Raw genomic sequence first — 17,816 nt, forward strand, 5'->3', positions numbered from 1 at the left:
CTGATTTAATGACGCTGTGGGGGCCCTCCGCCTCATCCGAGACATTCTGTGGAGAAAATGAGGTCAACAGCCGAGGTTTTAACGATCAGGCGCAGATCAATCCTTGGAATGAGCGAATGGAGGCAAATCACGCCCTGAAGGCCATCTTGATGTATCTGGGGGTGGGAGATTCCGCATATAAATACCAGGTCCTATCCCGCCGTCTTCATCCCATCATCACTCAGACTACTACCAAGCAAACAAACAACCTTTTCAATTCCATCTTCAACATCTCCAACCATCACAATGAAGTTCACCTCCGTCGCCGCTGTTGCCTCTCTGGCCGCTGCCGCCTCTGCTGCCCCCAGCACCCCCGAGACCTTTGGCCTCGTCGCCATCCGCTCCGGTGACGCCGTCCAGTACTCTGGCTTCAACGCGGCCAAGGGCAGTCTCTTCGCCGGTCTCCCCAAGCAGAACGCCACCTGCGAGGGCACCGACGACGGCTTCGCCACCTTCTACATCAAGGACGGCGGTCTCTACCTCTACGGCACCGACGAGACCCAGCAGTTCTACGTCGACCGCTCCGGCATGGGTACGATCTACATCCCTTCCCACATCAACATCAAAGCTAACAGTCCAACAGGCCAGGGCAAGATCGGCTACACCACCGGCGACTCCTCCAGCGCTCCCCGCAACGGCGAGCTGACCGGCTGGTCCATCGACAAGAACAACCACCTCGTCTTCGACGGCAGCAGCCCCATTGCCTGCCCCAACAGCATCGACGGCGCCTACAGCATCTGGGCCTCCGCTGGCGTTGCCAACCCCGCTGGTAACTCGGACTGTGTTGGCATTGCTGCCCGCGTCGAGAAGTCCGACAGCCCCGTTGCTTGCACCTACTCTTCCTAAGCGTGTTTGATATTTGTATATAGTCTCTATACCTGTACATTACTGAATAGATCGCATCTAAGATCGTCCTCATGCTCACTTCGAGTATTTCGCTCGGCTTTTTTGCTCATGAGCATCGTGACGTCTGATATAGGAAGGATCCCACTGACAGTGTTTTAAATGGCACAACCCAAGCTCAGCTCAGCCATTAGCAAATCGTCTATCTTGTCCAAAAGACAGGGATGGCCCTACTTCTGGACCAATGCCTTGTGCAGTTCGTTCCGGGCGCCAACCTCACCAATCACAACCCCTGCCATCAGTTCCGATCGAAATGGTTCGCCCAGTCGAAAGCCAACGAGGCTGGGCTGGACTGAGCTGGGCTGGACTGAGCTGAGCTGAGCTGACCTCCTGCATGAGTGAGGGGCATCTTGCTCTTTGGACAACCTTCTGGATGCCCAGCGCCCAAGTGGGCCAAATTCACAGAGCAACTTGAACGACGTCCTCCTGAAGAGCATCTCGATCATGAAGGAGAAAGATCCACCTGTGGCTCCTGCCCGGGCAGTCACAATCTACACCAACACGGGCTCTGGTCAAGTCACGAAAGGCCCGCTGTTCGAAGGTCAGCGCTTCTCGCAAGCTCAAGCCGCCACGGTTGGAGATCACTTGCGCGCAAGGCTTCGAGATTGCACGTTAAAAAATCGAGCTTTGGTCATGTGGGTTTTGTGAACAAGCTTCATGTCGCGGTTGTTACTTACCTCTGCACAGTGTCTTCTGCGGCAGTCCCACTGAACCATGGCTCCTCGACACGCTTGATGCCGAACTGAAGGGATTCCCACGCGACTTGGTCAACTATCTCAGCTCAGGAAAGGGCCAGGGGCCAAGTACGGCCGTAAGACCATCGTATGACGACGAGAAGGAAGGTGAGCAGCTTTGTTCCAGGTCTTCATCCCAGCTAACCTGAACAGAATTCAGCTTCCTGCTCAACTACCTCTTGGCCAGCCAAAGGCGTACAGAGCAGAATGCCCCAACCATGAACTTTGAAGACGGAATGGTGACTGTCCACGGAGTCGCAGCACTGGTCCTGTCAGCCTCTCGACTAGACCACAGCAAACACGCGGAGGAGCCGATGATCATCCTCTGGCTCGCGAGCTTGATGCTGCTTCCCTTGCTGGACAAGCACCTCGGGGGCCCCGACAACAGTTGGCGCATGAACCGGCTCCTCCACTGCCCGCTCTGGATCTACATGGACCTCTTCCAAGCCTGCGGCGACTGGCCAGGCGTATGGGACATTGCCCGCCGTGATCTGGCCCGCCGTGACGCCCAAGCGTACGAAGATTCAATGCGTCCCTCAACGCTGCACTTGACCCGGAGGCTCCATCGGGCGACGTCCAATGTCATCACCCTGCGTGAAGACCTGCGGCTACACATGGCCTCTTTCAAGCGCATTCAAGAGCATATCTCGAAAGGCACCTTGGGTCCCTGGCCCTCAGGACCCCCATTCAAGGGAACCCTGACCGAGCGGTTGGCCGATCTGAAGGATGACTTGAACCACCACTGGGAGACATCGGAGGTCATCCTGCAGCAGTATAACAGCGTCCTGAGCTTGGTGAGTATTTGCATTCTCTCCTTTAGTTGATACCTATGTTGATAGAACGTCACTTGGAGGTTTTCAACACCGAGACCGTCTCCCAGGGCCTCGCAGTGGCGCGTCTGAACATTCTGGCATTCGCATTCCTGCCCCTGTCCTTCGTCGCTGTAAGCATAGCAGTAGGAGTCTTTGAGGGTTATTTCGATACTTACTCCATCACCAGGGCATATTTGGAATGACGACCTTCTCCACGTCCGCAGTCTGGTACCCCCTTTGGGCCTTTGTCGCCCTCGTCGCGGCGGTCACCGTGGCATACATTGTGGGAAAGCTATCCGGAGAGTCTTCAACAGGTCCATACTCGTTCGTTCGTCAATACTTCACCGGCCGGCACAAGAACCAACCAAACCAGCCATCTCCAATCGACGATCCATTCAGTGGAATAGCAACGGTGCCGGTAGCTGCTCCTATGACAACCGAAGAGCCGCCAATTCGACCAGGCCCACCACCTGGACGCTGGGATAGCGTGCGAAACAGAAAGCCCAGTCAACGCGTCAGGAGGATGGCCGAGCGCGAGGAGCGGCTCCGGCAGAGTGCACCGCATATCCCTATCCCGCACCCACCAGCCCCGACACACCCACAGCCCTCGGCGCCTCTACAGGCCCCGACTCCCTTAGAGGCTCCAGCTCCGTTAGAGGCTCCAGCTCCCTTTGTTGTTCCAACTCCCTTAGACGCTCCAACTCCCTTACAGGCTCCAACTCCCTTACAGGCTCCAACTCCCTTAGAGGCGCCTGTTTCAGATCCACGCCAAACAGCCTCCGATCAAGCTACCGCCGAAGAGTCCACGAGCCGATCCAACTACTCCCGAACTTCCGACAGTGATAGCGAGCCATCCGTTGACCGGCATACGCAGGGCCTCTATAACCTGGGAAGGGAGAGGGTTGTGCCGCCACACGGGCAGGCTCTTCGGGGAGGAGGGTTGTTCAGAGGGGTGTGACGCTTCTCTTTGATGGGCAGGGTGATCGTTATTTTTAATGGCTAGAACCCTAAGATGGAAAATAGACCCTTCCAGCATAATGAGATATGTGAAGGTATCCACTGTTCTGTTATTATATGCCACTGGAGAAGTAGCCAAGCAGTTGGGGTCAGTCTAGTCTCATAATCCCTGTCCTGCCAATGCATTCGTTGCCATTGATTTCTTCTGCTGCCAATGCATTCACTTTGATATGTTTCATCTACGGCAATGCGTTCGTTTCCATTGGTTCCATCTGCCGCTGCCACCTTTGCTGACGTGTCAAGCGTTAATCCTGCATGTTCGACTGGAATAAAGATCCCAGGTCACTCTCATGGATTGCAAAACGGCCCTCTCTTGCATTGCAGAACTGCACTACCATCATGGGACTCATTCTGGACAGCGTCGAGGTACTTGCGTCATTGGCTGTAGCCCTGCTCGCAGTCATCATTGCAGCGCTTGCTCCGTATACCTGGGCCAGCTTGCGACCAAGGAACTTCCCTCCAGGACCGAGAGCACTGCCACTGGTCGGAAACTTGCATCTGATTCCCAAGTCCAAAGCTTTTGTACTGTCAGTGCATTGTTCTTCAATCGAGACTTTGACTAACCCGTACAGCTTCCACCAATGGACCAAGAAATACGGCCCTATAATCGGACTCAAGTTTGGGCCAACAAACGTGGTGATCCTAGACGACTGGAGAGACGTTGAACAGTGAGTTTGTAGACCAGTACCCTTGATCATCACTATCGCTCAAACCATCCAGGCTCCTCGAGAAGCGAGGCCACCTCTACTCCTCGCGACCGTCCAACTACATCGCCAACCAGCTCATCTGCCCAGACGATACACACATCCTATTTGCCCCATATGGAAATACCTGGAAAGCACAGCGCAAGGCTGCCCAAGGCCTCCTGACGCCCCGTGAGCTCGCCGGCATCGTCCCCATCCAACAGGCAGAGGCCGTCCAGACAGCATACGATATGGTCCGCGACCCAGGCCGATGCTACGAGCACATCGAGCGCTACACTACGGCCGTCATTCTCGCCTCGGTATTTGGTCAACGCGGTGAAAGCTTCGACTCTCCCAACATCCAAGCCTTGTACGACGTCCAGAACCGGTTCACTGCTCTTCTCGAGCCAGGCGCTGCACCTCCAGTCGATGGTATTACGTTCCTACGGCATATTCCTGAGTTCCTGGCCCCATGGAAGCGAAAGGCAAAGCAGATACGACGAGATCAGAGCGCATTGTACTCGAGGCTCTACAACGAAACCAAAGCGCGAATGCAACGAGGCGTCCGGACAGGCTGTTTCATGGAGAAACTTATCGACGAGCAGGTTCAAAACAAGCTAGACGACGAGCACACAATCTACCTAGGCGGGATCCTCATGGAGGCCGGCTCAGACACAACATCGTCGACCCTCAACTCGTTTCTTCTCGGTATGCTCGAGAATCCAGGCGCGCTGAAGAGCGCCCAAGACGAAGTTGATCGCGTGTGTGGCACCGAGCGATCCCCAACAATGGCCGACCTGGACCATCTCCCATACATCGAAGCATGCATGCACGAGGTCCTCCGCTGGCGACCCGTGGCCGCCGGTGGAATCCCACACATGCTCATGCAGACCGACACATACAAGGGCTACGTCTTCCCCGCAGGCACGATCTTCTTCGCCAACACGTGGGCCATCCACAACAACGAGAGCGAGTACGATGACCCAGCATGTTTCAGGCCAGAGCGGTGGCTCGGGGGTAACAAGTACGGCACGAAAGCCGATATCCAGCTCGCGCCAGGCGAGCAGCGGAAGAGCTCGTATGGCTGGGGCGTCGGACGACGGATCTGCTCTGGGCAGAAGATGGCCGAGGCATCGATCAAGATCAACATCGCTAAGATTGTGTGGGGGTTTGACCTGGAGGAGGTCCCTGGACATCCTCCTGATGTCTCGATTGAGACGGGGTATGCGGGCGGCTTTGTGATTCATCCCAAGAAGTTCCCTATCAGGATGACCCCGCGGAGTGAGCAGAGGGCGGATGTGCTGCAGAGGGAGTTTGAGGCGTTGAGGGGCTTTTATGAGGGTCTGTCTGCTTAGCAGTTGGACTTTGGTAGAGACTCTCTACTACCATAGAAACGTACGCGGCCGCTTACTTGTCCCTGGACACATGAGGACACTCCTATCCTGATCTTCTTTGTAGTCCTTGGCCTTTGTGTCTTCGCTCTTTCTTCTTTATCTCCCGTTCTCTCTGCTTTGGGCCTCAGTATTTTACGTACAATTGGTCTGTAGAATAAAGAATCCTTTGCTACGACGCCCTTCGCCCAGTATTCATCCCCGAATGCTTTTCATTGACTGCGTCTGTCCTACACCATGGTTCTGACTCCAAAGACGGTGGCATCGGGATATATAAACCCTGATCTTTCCGGTCTCTGTGCTGTTCTACCACCACAATCGTCCATCTCATTCCTCTTTTAACAAGAGCCCAGAAGCTTAGCACGAGGTATACCCAGTCTACATACGTCCCACTACACTAGCAAAATGGGGAGACTTTCACAGAAACTCTCGGACATCGCCTCCTCCATGACGAGCGGCAGCAGCTCCGTGGTGAGAGAGACACACTCCTCCCGCGTCGATCATGACGAACATGACTCCCGAGTCAGCCACAGCTCCCGGCAATCGAGGAGGAGCTCTGCAGCGGGAGGGACACGCTCTTCTCGCGTCGATCATGATGGCCGTGACTCGCGAGTCAGCCACAGCTCCAGGCGATCAAGGAGGAGCTCCGTGGCCGGAGAACAACACTCCTCCCGCGTTGACTCCAACACCAGCAATGTCTCCAGGGCCGAAGGCGATCACGACTCGAGTATCAGGCGGAAGTCGAGGAGGAGCTCAGTGGCAGGAGACAGCCACGCCTCCCGCGTTGATTACAACGGCCGTGACTCCCAAGTTACCCACAGTTCCAGACGATCTCGTACCTCCCGCGTTGATGATGGCGGCCGCGACTCCCGAGTGAGCCACAGCTCCAGGCAATCTCGATCTGGCGATGGCGGACATTCTCATACCTCGCAAGCGCAAGATATAGACGACTGGGTTTCCACCGCTAAGGCCACCCCCACGACATTCACGTCGATCCTGGGTCGTGAAAGCTTTCTGTCCCCAGCAGATGAACGGCGACCTGGGTCTTCAAGGGCCAACCGCTCAAGCCGCAACGCCCAGCTCGCTCCCCGCGACCCGGTCGTCGACGGCATGACGCAGGACTTTGACAACATATCAGTCGGCAGCACACGGCACGGGGGCAGCAGGGCCAGCACGGTCTACCCTGAAGATTCAGCAAGCCAGGTACGGGCTTCTCCCTCGACAATCAGCTCAAGGACGGTTGGTCGCTCTAGCCGAGCTTCAGCAGTAAGTGAACAGCGCCATGGGTCTTCACGAGCCAACCGCTCAAGCCGCACGAATCAGTCCAGTCTGCGAGACCTTGACAACATGTCAGTCAGCAGCACCAGGCACGGGGGAAGCAGGGTGAGCACAATCTACCCCGAAGATTCCGCAAGCCAGGTTAGGGTATCCGCACGGCACCCAACGGAGAACTGGAGTTCACGGGGCTCGGTGGCGTCGTCTGCCACTGTCAGGCCTCAAGCTCCCATGCGGATCCCCCCGGTTGATCACAATTCCTCCTCTGGCCGTAGCCGTATAGACTCTGTCAGGATGTCATCCAGCGCAAAGGGGAGCATGCCGCGAGTCGATCACAGTTCTTCAGGTGGCCGTAGCCGTACGGGCTCTACCAGAGTATCATCAGATGCAATGAAGAGTACGTCCATGGCGGGAACTTCCACCTCCTCGTCTCGACGGCGATCCAACGAGCGACGGCCCTCACACGAGCATTGCTCTGCACACGATGTCAATCCGAATTGCCCTGGCCACGACGTCAACCCGAATTGTCCTGTACATGGCGTCAACCCGAATTGTCCTGAACACGACGTTAATCCAAATTGTCCTGTGCACGGCGTCTTCGAGCAGCGCGGCAACCACGCCTCAACACACCGGCAATCTGGCCCCGGGTGTAGGGGAATGCATGTTCACACTGCGTCTGCGGAGCGGCGGGTTGGGCATGGGTACTGTGAGGAGCACTATCAGTACACCAGCTATTCGCAGTACGAGCAGGATCACTGTTGTCATCATGAACACTGTTATCAGGATGACCACTGCTGTTAGATCTCGCGGTTGAACCATTTAACGTTGCAAAAACACACACAAGGTGAAATAACAAAACGAGGGTAAAGTCTCTGATTATGCAGACTCGGACATATAAACTAACAAAAAAAGGAGGAATAAGAAAAGTGGAAAAAAGAACTAGATATAGACTGAATAGAATATCATCAGTTCGAAGTCAACCTTCAAAGTCAAGTGTCTTGTACAGTAGTCCCATGGAAAGTAGGGCTATTCCCATGGAAAGTAGGGTTGGGCCCGTGGAAAGTAGGGCTAGGCCCATGATTCGTAGACGGTCTTGCATCATTCTGATGCCGACTCCAGCATCACTCAAGGGCTGCAGAGCATCCCAGAGTCCAACTCCGCGTCTATCTCACTCTGCAAAATGGTATACATGCACTACATCGCCTCGCGGCCCGCCAACTCGGGCACCAACGCACCGCACTTTGTCTGGATCGTGCTCTCCCCAGACCGCAACACAGCCGACACGCTCTTCCGCATCCTCCAAGACAACGAAGGCAAGTCGCTGAACGTGCCGAGCATCGGTGTGACAACGACAACCCTCACACCGATCGGAATCGAGCGGCTCGCCCCAAAGCTCTGGGTACTGCAAATTAAAGAAAGTCCGGAAAACATCGCATCACTTGGAATGGCAATCTGCCCACACGTCTCACACGATGTAGACCCTGTCTTTGATCCTGTCGCCGGCAAAATGTTCCTATACAGCATGGGAAACTACCCAGACCTCGGCGCGAAGCTGCTCCCGGCCGCCAGCGACTTCGACCACGACTATCTCTCGGGATATAGCTATTTCATCCGGCGCCGCGGATACCCGAGCACGTACTGGTACTGCTGCGGGAACCTGATCTGCCTGTCGACGACGAAGCGGTCGCGGTTCATGGTGACGATCGCAGATGAGGGCGGGGATGGCGATGCCACCAAACGGCCGATGATTAACCAGGACCGCGTGTCGATTGAATGGATTGAGAAGGACGGGAGGAAGAAGCTTGGGCTTGAGGGCGAGTGGTTGAGCGTTAAGGCGAGGACGGCCAAGTCGTTCCGGTTCTCGGACTTCCAGGGCCGGTTCTATCTGGGGAATGAGGGCACCTTGGATAACCCCGACCCGGCGAGGCTGGGGACGACGCTGGATGTTGTCTGCTGGTCGGACGAGGTCTTCCAGGATAGCTTTGAGCTTTGCTATGGGATTTCCCCGTGTGCTGATTTTTAGTATCTATTCAAGCTTAGCAATGCATAGCATAAAAGAATTTCTCTAGAGACTACTCAAATTCTATCAAGCTAGTATGCTTGCCATCTACTGGCCAGCAACGTCGATGGAGACCTTGCCAATATGCGAACCTGAGGCGAGATAGTCAAACCTTCGCCTTGATAGCCTCCTCAGCAGAGAAGCCGAAGTCCTTCTCCACCGGCAAACGGAGACCCTTACGGCCAACAAAGCGGACAACCTCCTTGAGGAGCTGCGTCGAGCCAACAGTAATACCACGAACAACCGCCCCCTTGGCCAGTGCGAGGCTAGCAACATCAGGCATCTCCTTCGCCTGGGACAAGAAGCCAATCACGCTAACATTGCCGCCCATCTTGACCGAGTTGATGCTCTCGGCGATTGTTCCAGAGCCGCTATTCTCGAGAGTGTAGTCGACGCCCTCGCCGCCGGTCAGACGGAGGACTTCCTTCGACCATTTCGGGTGCGTCTTGTAGTTGACGCCGTAGTCGAAGCCAAACTCGGACTTGACGAGCTCAAGTTTCTCGTCGCTGGAGGAGGTCACGATTGTAGTGGCGCCTGCGGCTTTGGCAAGGAGTAGTCCAGTGATTGAAACGCCACCGGTGCCTATGTGAAGGGTTAACCTGACAGCCGAGAAGTGAAGGCACAGGGACAGCCAAACGGCTTCTCATTTGTGTCTGAGAGATCACAATTCAGTCAAGTTGCCACGGCGGCTATGAGGATGGAAGAGGACGAACGGCGTCTTATGTGGCGTTGCAAGTGCTCCAGCTTGCGGAAGACCCTCTGGAGTCTGGCAGTGGGTGTAGCAGAACTCCTTCCTGCCCTTTTCAGGCGTAGTCGACATTGCGGGAGCTCTCTCGCATCAAAGGGCAACTCGGCATATTGCACTAGATACTGTCGCCCATAAGCCCGATCCAAGTTGCCGGTAAACGTGGGAGTTGCTCATGGATGATGGAGATGGATGATGGATGCAGGAGGAGAGGGAAGTCTTCTCCACTGAACTCCCATGACTGACCTGGACGTATCCAATACGTTTCACACCGGTGATTCTGAAGAGACCCTGCTATGCGCTACGCTCGATCTGACAAGACACTACATCTGTCTCTCCTTATGCACTGTGGACAAGATCAAGTCGCCGACCATCCTCCCAGCTATGGGTTTGCCAGCAAAACTCGATAATTATCCTGAATCATGACAGCTCCAAGCGATATAGGCTTATCCTTCTGCCTAGCTCATTCTGGTCAATCAGGCGAGAGTGGTTTGAAATTTCTTCTCGCTAGTTCCACCTCTCACCCCCAGGGTCCTCGTACTTCATCTCGCTGACTCGGGAGTCGGCCAGTCGTCGCACTTTCTTGGCTGTGAGAGACAAGCCTGGACAAGCTTCTAGTGGCTCTAGGCACTGTGATGGAGCCCCGAGTAAGCATGTCATGTCATCGTGGAGGGCAGCGTCTCCACCACCGGCAAGCAGCTGTCAGGGAACGACGGCAAAAGCGCTCGGGGATGCCGAGCCTGATATCCTACTGGCAGAGTGTATGGATCCATATCAACCAGTCGATATGATGTTTGCTTCTCGGATGACCAGAAATGCTTTCTCTAGCATATCAACGCCTCTTGGCTGTCGCTGAAAGAGGCTATGAGTCCGAATGCCGTGACTGTTGGAATGACTTTTCCACTCCCAGGGTCCCCAAAGCCACCCATGGAGCTTCATCCTTCAGACTCCGCTGGTCCTCGAACCTTCACGACCTCTTCTATAAGTAACACCAACTCCATCGGCCTCACTTGAGGAATACCTTCTCCCAACCTCGACAAGTCTTCCATTGGTTTCATTGCCAGCCATCCGCCGCCATGTCTGAGTCGTTCAACCCCAACTCCGTAGACTTGGACTCCGCGGACCCCAGGGACATCGTCTGCTACATGAACGCTGGTCAGAATGACTACGACGGCCGCCTCGGTGCTCGTGTCTCGTCCATCTTTGTCATCTTCATCGTGTCGACCGCCGTGACCTTCTTCCCCATGCTCGCCAAACGCTTCCCCCGCATGCACATCCCTCACTACGTCTACCTCTTCGCTCGCTACTTCGGCGCCGGAGTCATCGTCGCCACCGCGTTCATCCATCTGCTCGACCCTGCCTACGATGAGATCGGCCCTGCCAGCTGCGTCGGCATGACCGGCCACTGGGCGGACTACTCCTGGTGTCCCGCCATCGTTCTTGCCTCGGTCATGGGCATTTTCCTCATGGACTTTGGCGCCGAGCGCTACGTGGAAGTCAAATACGGAGTGTGCCGCGAGGACCCGGAGACATTCATGACCAGCACGACCAACAACGAGGAGGCCGTTTCCAGACAAGTCGGCTCCCCCAGCGCGGACAACAAAGCCGACGACACCCTCGAATGCCAGTCCATCAATTCCAGCTTCACGGAACGCTCCTTCAAGCAGCAAATCGCAGCCTTCCTGATCCTCGAGTTCGGAATCATCTTCCACTCCGTCATCATCGGGCTCAACCTCGGAACCACCGGCGAAGAGTTCCCAACCCTGTACCCCGTCCTCGTCTTCCACCAATCCTTTGAAGGTCTTGGTATCGGTGCCCGAATGTCGGCCATTCCCTTCCGCAAGGGCAGCTGGCTCCCCTGGGTTCTGTGTCTGCTTTATGGCCTGACGACCCCCATCGCCATCGCCATCGGTCTTGGTGTCCGCACAACCTACAACGCCGGCTCCTACACTGCGAACGTTGTATCCGGAGTCTTCGACGCTATTTCGGCAGGTATCCTTATCTACACCGGTCTCGTTGAGCTCCTTGCTCGTGACTTCCTGTTCGACCCCCACCGCACCCAGGACAACAAGCGCCTTGCTTTTATGATCATCTCTCTGCTCTGGGGTGCCGGTATCATGGCCCTTCTCGGAAAGTGGGCTTAAGCAGACACTCCCAAGTGCTAGATTCCCTAGCTGGCGATACCCAACTCTTGCGCTCACCCGCTCATCCCCTGGATCGAGCCGATACCCTAATGCACAATGATTGTGCCTAGTCAGCGTGCTTTTCTTCTTCTCTTCTTTTTATTCCAGAATAGTTCCGTTATGTAATGGTCTGTCAAATTCATTTGTCCTAGTTTACCTCACCATCCAGCTTCTCTATCAGATTTTTCCTAGATTCGGAATTTCGAAAAGCCCCTTGGAAATCACCTTCTCGGTCATGTCTTACTGCCAAACCTCTTCGGTCTCCACTCCCTGTGTCGTTCCGCACAGGGCTCTTGTTAATGCGTTCTCGGGTGTAGACGCGAAGAACCGCCGATGCCAGAGACAGTCCAGTTGGGCCAGTTTGATATACAGCCAGCGGCAGAGGTTGCCAATTTGCGATGCACCAGGCAGGTCTGTCTGATGTCCAGCGCTAAAGACGCCGTTGACCGGTTTAGGGCAGACTAGATCGCAGCAGCCAATAATCCTCGATAGAATAGCAATATGACAGTGTCCTTGTCCACGCCATTGCTGCACCTTAATCCTTCTTGCTTGGCTATCATATTAAGCGATCCTGTCCCCATTTCCCCTCATTCTCCAAACAGTTGCCTGCCCTACCGAGCAGGGGAACGAAGATGAGCTTCATCACCGCTCTCACAGCCCTCTTTGGCCCTGATCCTTTGCAAACAGCGGTCACCTTCTTCGTGCTTGGGTTAGCTTTTCACCAGTGCATCCGACATTGCGAGATTGACAACCGGCTCCGGCCTTTGGGGACACTTTACCTGTCGACCTCTCTCGGCTTGTATGGTACCTATGCCTACTTTTTTTCGCTCAGTTGGCTCCGCGCCCTTACGAACACAATCCTAGCATCATGCTCGTTCAATCTCGGACTGACAATCAGCATCGTCGTGTACCGCGCCTTCTTCCACCGACTCCGCCACTTCCCAGGACCACGGATGGCATCAGTAACCAGAATATCGGCCGCCATTCACGCAACCAAGCGAACGCAGTACCATCTCGATCTCAAAGAGATGCATCGGAAATACGGCGACTTCGTCCGTACGGGCCCTCGAGAAATCTCAATCAATCGACCATCGGCAGTCCACCTCACAGCGGGTCCTCAATCTGCGTGCACAAAGCCAACATGGTACAGCCATGTCTCTGACAACGTAACCCAGGTTTCGCTCAACTCAACCCGTAGCCCTGATGCACACCGTCGGCGACGGAGGGCTTGGGACCGTGGATTCAGCATGAAGGGTGCGTACTCGCCGTCTAATAACCACCTTCACTGACGCGTCGTAGCCCTGCCAATCTACGAGCCCCGACTCCAGCACAAAGTGGACGTTCTTGTCTCCCAGATCCGGTCGCGTCTCGGCCAGCCGCTGAATATCACCCAGTGGACTATGTACCTGGCCTTTGATGTGATGGGTCTTGTCGGCTTCTCGAAGGACTTCCGGCAACTCGAAGACGCGGCCGAACACGCAGCTATCAAAGAGCTCCACGAACAGATGCTGGTTCTTGGGATCTTGAAGCCTGTTCCCTGGGTTCTGACGATTCTAGGTGGAATTCAGGGCCTAGTCGGTAACTATGGGCAGTTTATGACATACTGCGCTGATCGAATAGCGGAGAAGAAGGCCGTGAGTACTCTTCTGATGTAAGGTGGATCATCTCTGATATCCGCAGGAATGGGAAGCATCCGGCAGCAAAGTCCCCCAAGATATTATTTCCTGGCTGTTTAAAGCAATCGACGAGAAGGATCAGTCTGCTCCTCCAGGAGAGCAGGCACTCAACGAAGACGGCCGACTCCTCATCATCACAGGCAGGCAAGTCCAGTTCTTGTCCTCCGTGCTGAATCAATTGAATCTAACATAAGGCAGCGACACTACGGGGGTAGCTTTAGCAAACGCGTTCTACTTCCTAACCAAGCATCCAGCCGTCTACAAGAAGCTTCAAGCGGAGCTCGACGCCGCCTTCGCAGAAGGGAGTGAGACGTCGAACATAAACAACGAAGCTCTTCGAAAACTTCCATACCTCGAAGCCATCATCAACGAGACCCTCCGTCTCAAACCAGCCGTCCCCAGCGGCCAGCCGCGACAGACACCACCGGAAGGCCTGCAGATCGACGAAGTCTGGATCCCAGGCGACACCATCGTGGTCGTCCCGCAATATGTCGTCCAGCGAGATGACCGGTATTTCCCAGCAGGAGACGAATTCATACCCGAGCGCTGGCTGGATCAAAAGGATAAGTTGGTCAAGCATGAAGGGGCGTTCTTTCCCTTTCAGCTCGGTCCGTCTTCCCTTCTCAAACCGGCGTCGAACACGAGCTAACATTTAATTGTCTATGGAGGTCGATACGGCTGCGTCGGGAAGCAGCTCGCTCTCATGGAGATGCGCCTTGTCATTGCACGTATAGCTCGAGAGTTCGATATTGGTTTTGCACCCGGGCAGACGGGCGAGGCGTTTGATCGGGATGCGAAAGATACGTTTACGTTTACTGTTGGGCCGTTGATGCTGGACTTTAAGGGACGGAGTAAGTAGGCATTAAAGATCTTTCGATCGCGAATAGCAGTGGAGAAGCTTCGGATTCCTGCGTTGCCGAATGGATATAACCAGTTGCGCCTGGATCCTGGCAAAACGAAGCCTTGGTCGTCAATCATGCCCTTGGAGCAAAGTAGCTTGGGGACACTGCTCGGATCGTCTGCCTGGCCAGTTTGATTCTGTCAAGGCTTTCGCTACTTCTACCCAGGCTCGGATCCTCTTCGTCTACTCATTTGAAATGTGTGGCAGCAGATCATGAATAGTATTTAGTTATACAGCTGCTGTTCGTGGTATCGATATGGTACAGATTGATCAGCTTATTTCGCCTCCTCCTTGGCCTCGTCCGCCAGCTTCTCCAGCTGCTCCTTGCGCTTCTTCAGGACCTCCTGCAGTTCACTGGCCGTGTCCTTCAGCACACTCTCCGCATCCTTGCCCTTCTTCTCGCCGACCGTCTGCAGATCCTTCAGCTGACTGAGGACCTCCGAGCCACCAGGCACAAAACCAGACCACTTGTCGAGGTCGATGTTGAAACCGCTCTTCTCAGCCGTGTTCTTCGCCTGCCCGACCTTATCCTTGACATACTTCTCGACGTCCTCGGTCTTTCCACTCGAAGCACTGTCCTTCACAAGACCCCACAGCTCAGAGAAGTTCCCCTTCTTCAGCTTATCGGCATTGTTCTCCACCAGCTCCTTAACCTTGGGGTTCTTGTCAAGGTACTGCTTCGACTCCTCCATGCCCTTGTTCCACGCCTCATCGCCCAGCTTCTGCAGCTTCTCGCGCTTCTCCTGGACAAGCTTGCGGATCTCATTCGCGGCGTCAAGGCTAGCGCCCTTCTTCATAATCCCACTGATCTGCTCCCACGTCTTGTTGACCTCCTCCTTCGCCTGCGGTCCATACGCATCACCAAGCTCCTTCAGCTGATCGATACTCCCACCAACCTTCTCCTTCAACTGCGGGTGGTTGTTCAAGATATCCTCCGCAGCATCGCCCCCAAGATCCAGCAAGCGGTTCAGGTGCTTCTGAAGGATACTCATCGCCTGGAAGGCAGTATCAGCATTGGCGCCACCCTTCCGACTAAGGTCCTTCATCTCCTTATACGCGTCTTTCATGATAGCATCAAACTCCTCGCCATGCTTCCCCCTAATCGTCTCAAGGTCATCAAAGAGCGTATCAACGTATCCTCGCGCCCCAGGGATCCAAGCCGCATAACTGCCCGCAGTCTCACGAAGCCACTGGAGCGCCTTATCCGGCTCGGGTGCGTTCTTGACGAGCCCCTGTTTTACGCTGTTGGCGTAGTCCTGTGTTTCCTTGACGGTGCGGACGGCGGCCTTGGCGCCGGAGAAGTGGTACCAGGCGTAGCCGATGCTGAGGGCGACGGCGCCGCCTGCGGCACCGCCGGCGAGGGCTCCGCTGGATCCGGGCGAGGGGTTGGAGGCTGTGGACTGGAAGCGGGTGGTGCGGGAGGTCTTGGGGGCGTGGAGCTGGCGGCGGGCGGCGCGGGCGGCGGGTCTTGAGGTGCGGCTGAACATTGTGGTTGTGTTGTAGGAATTGAGGTAGGAACAGTGAGATGGGAGATAGATAGGTAGATAGAGTTAATTGATCAAGTGGGTGCTGGTGAGAGGGCGTTGAAGGTTTTTGTAGGCGAGGTGTCAGGGCTGTCACGATGACATCATCGACATGATCATCGGCGGGCCTCCCTGTTCCTACTGCCTCCGGACACATGCTGACGTCTTCAATTACACAACTTGGATCTTTGTTCCGGTTGCAAATCGTATTTGGATAAACTCGAATAATAATAGTAACGTCACTTCAGGGTCCTGGCGTCCGGGGTCTTCCCGAACCTTCCCCGACAGCAAACCGTCATCGCGCCCCTTGACCATGGCTCCTGTCTTTCCTCCTCGTCCGCAAACCAGTCCCCCGGCTCAGTGCTATCCTTCATGATGGCTGTTGGCGAGGGGAGACGCGGAGTCATGGGCGCTTCCGGTGGTTAGCACGTATGCGGTCCCAAAAAGATGCTGAGCTCACCTGCATCCATATATACGATTCCGAGCGCGAGCTGATACACGGGAGCCCGCTGATAGGGTCTAAGACGAGGAGCACTGCAATGGGCTACAAACTTGATCAAGACCTTTTGTCGCTTTGGCCGCTTCCCTAGCATCCACTGCGACTATGCCCACCTGTATCACTGGCTGATCTGTGGATAAACTTCTTGGTCTTCCTGTTCTATTGGGCGATTATCTCAACGGATCGATTGCTTCGCGTTGGCGCGCGAACGAGGTAGCAAACCCGAGCCCGGTCAGGCCATCAACGGAGCAGACATGGAATCTTGCCAATTAACCCAGTCCGCGCCTCAGCGTGGTGTCGGTGAGGGCCGAGGGTTGCCGCGGCGATCTGGGTTGTCGTCCACTGTCAGGATTCTCGTTCGTGACTCCTTCGGCTGGTTGGTTCTGTCGACCAGGCTATGGTCCGGTCTTCTGAGGGGTCCAAGATCCCGGCCGGGGTAGGCCGCGGCGCAAATCGTCTTCTAACGAGACCTAGTGAGGCCCTACCCGCGCTTGTTTGTCTATACAGCCTCCCAATCCATTGCATCGACGATAAAAGCCCAATCATCCGCGACCCGGTCATGTCCGTTGCGAGAGGTGTCATGCTTCGCCACATGAGCCTCGGCCAACTCATATCCCCGCTCAATCCCTCCCAGAACCGCCTTCAGTATTTCAGCAAGGTCATAGCTATGGAGCGGCTTCACTTCTTCGACCCTAGTCGCAGAGTAGAAGTCATCGCGTAGTCTCTCATCAGCCGAGAGGTCTGCCGTCTTCCACCGATTCCGCAACTCCTTCGCCCGCTTCAACTGATCAAATGTATTCCCACTTCCCAGCACAGTATGTAGGGGGCTCGACTTGACCTGCAGCGCGTCGAGAACATTCGCGTGGTACCGGTGCGACGTCGCCCAGGGGAGGTTATTCTTTGCGGAGACAGTAACACCGAAGACGGCGAGTAAATGCACGAGCGCACGTTCGAGCAGGGCGTAGTATTCATGGAAATCGAGCTTAAACATAATCTCGGCCTGGGCGATTTCGTCTGCGTCCATGGCTTCCCCCGCGGTGGCGGTCGCGCGTTGGTATCCGGCGTCGAGGAACGGGAGCTTCCATCTCAGGCGGGCGGCGATTTTACGGAAACGAGCGAGTTCTTCGGAGGGTGATAAGTGGAAACCTGGATTTCGATCTGATTGTCTTTGGGTTCCGGCGGACGCTGGCGCCCAGCGAGACTGGGAGAGGCTGGACATGGTCGTGCTGAGGGGTTGGGAGGAGGCCAAAACACTCAAAAGTGCGCACAGCCACACAGAACTACTGAGCCACAGGCAAGCCACAGCGAACGATGGGATAACAGATGAAAATGGATACTCGTCACTTCGCTGAGCCCGACCGCTAGTATTCGATACG

At 55.3% G+C, this 17,816-nt stretch overlaps 9 protein-coding genes across 9 annotated transcripts; 6 read left to right on the top strand and 3 right to left on the bottom strand.

Moving 5' to 3' along the window:
• Positions 1-285: 285 nt before the first annotated feature.
• Positions 286-885, top strand: aspf34 (cell wall protein PhiA; the record flags this gene model as incomplete). The annotated part of the gene is made up of 2 exons (XM_026750468.1): positions 286-571; positions 623-885. The coding sequence occupies 2 exons, from the start codon at positions 286-288 to the stop codon at positions 883-885; spliced, it is 549 nt and encodes a 182-aa protein (XP_026600481.1).
• A 501-nt stretch (positions 886-1,386) lies between these two features.
• On the top strand, positions 1,387-3,446 carry DSM5745_08453 (uncharacterized protein; the record flags this gene model as incomplete). The annotated part of the gene is made up of 5 exons (XM_026750469.1): positions 1,387-1,577; positions 1,630-1,784; positions 1,830-2,470; positions 2,530-2,619; positions 2,676-3,446. The coding sequence occupies 5 exons, from the start codon at positions 1,387-1,389 to the stop codon at positions 3,444-3,446; spliced, it is 1,848 nt and encodes a 615-aa protein (XP_026600482.1).
• A 398-nt stretch (positions 3,447-3,844) lies between these two features.
• Positions 3,845-5,543, top strand: DSM5745_08454 (cytochrome P450; the record flags this gene model as incomplete). Its single annotated transcript, XM_026750470.1, has 3 exons — positions 3,845-4,032; positions 4,078-4,173; positions 4,226-5,543. The coding sequence occupies 3 exons, from the start codon at positions 3,845-3,847 to the stop codon at positions 5,541-5,543; spliced, it is 1,602 nt and encodes a 533-aa protein (XP_026600483.1).
• A 441-nt stretch (positions 5,544-5,984) lies between these two features.
• Positions 5,985-7,655, top strand: DSM5745_08455 (uncharacterized protein; the record flags this gene model as incomplete). The annotated part of the gene is made up of 1 exon (XM_026750471.1): positions 5,985-7,655. One exon carries the CDS (start codon positions 5,985-5,987, stop codon positions 7,653-7,655), a length of 1,671 nt encoding a protein of 556 aa, XP_026600484.1.
• Positions 7,656-8,367: 712 nt separating this feature from the next.
• DSM5745_08456 (uncharacterized protein) lies at positions 8,368-9,733 on the bottom strand (the record flags this gene model as incomplete). Its single annotated transcript, XM_026750472.1, has 3 exons — positions 8,368-8,880; positions 9,026-9,495; positions 9,598-9,733. 3 exons carry the CDS (start codon positions 9,731-9,733, stop codon positions 8,368-8,370), a joined length of 1,119 nt encoding a protein of 372 aa, XP_026600485.1.
• Positions 9,734-10,734: 1,001 nt separating this feature from the next.
• Positions 10,735-11,802, top strand: DSM5745_08457 (uncharacterized protein; the record flags this gene model as incomplete). Its single annotated transcript, XM_026750473.1, has 1 exon — positions 10,735-11,802. One exon carries the CDS (start codon positions 10,735-10,737, stop codon positions 11,800-11,802), a length of 1,068 nt encoding a protein of 355 aa, XP_026600486.1.
• A 992-nt stretch (positions 11,803-12,794) lies between these two features.
• DSM5745_08458 (cytochrome P450) lies at positions 12,795-14,376 on the top strand (the record flags this gene model as incomplete). Its single annotated transcript, XM_026750474.1, has 5 exons — positions 12,795-13,095; positions 13,141-13,475; positions 13,522-13,670; positions 13,716-14,125; positions 14,186-14,376. The coding sequence occupies 5 exons, from the start codon at positions 12,795-12,797 to the stop codon at positions 14,374-14,376; spliced, it is 1,386 nt and encodes a 461-aa protein (XP_026600487.1).
• A 317-nt stretch (positions 14,377-14,693) lies between these two features.
• On the bottom strand, positions 14,694-15,905 carry DSM5745_08459 (uncharacterized protein; the record flags this gene model as incomplete). The annotated part of the gene is made up of 1 exon (XM_026750475.1): positions 14,694-15,905. One exon carries the CDS (start codon positions 15,903-15,905, stop codon positions 14,694-14,696), a length of 1,212 nt encoding a protein of 403 aa, XP_026600488.1.
• A 1,034-nt stretch (positions 15,906-16,939) lies between these two features.
• DSM5745_08460 (uncharacterized protein) lies at positions 16,940-17,659 on the bottom strand (the record flags this gene model as incomplete). The annotated part of the gene is made up of 1 exon (XM_026750476.1): positions 16,940-17,659. One exon carries the CDS (start codon positions 17,657-17,659, stop codon positions 16,940-16,942), a length of 720 nt encoding a protein of 239 aa, XP_026600489.1.
• Positions 17,660-17,816: the final 157 nt, after the last annotated feature.

Source organism: Aspergillus mulundensis (genome assembly GCF_003369625.1).
Source record: "Aspergillus mulundensis strain DSM 5745 chromosome Unknown scaffold_10, whole genome shotgun sequence".
NCBI classification, from domain to species: domain Eukaryota; kingdom Fungi; phylum Ascomycota; class Eurotiomycetes; order Eurotiales; family Aspergillaceae; genus Aspergillus; species Aspergillus mulundensis.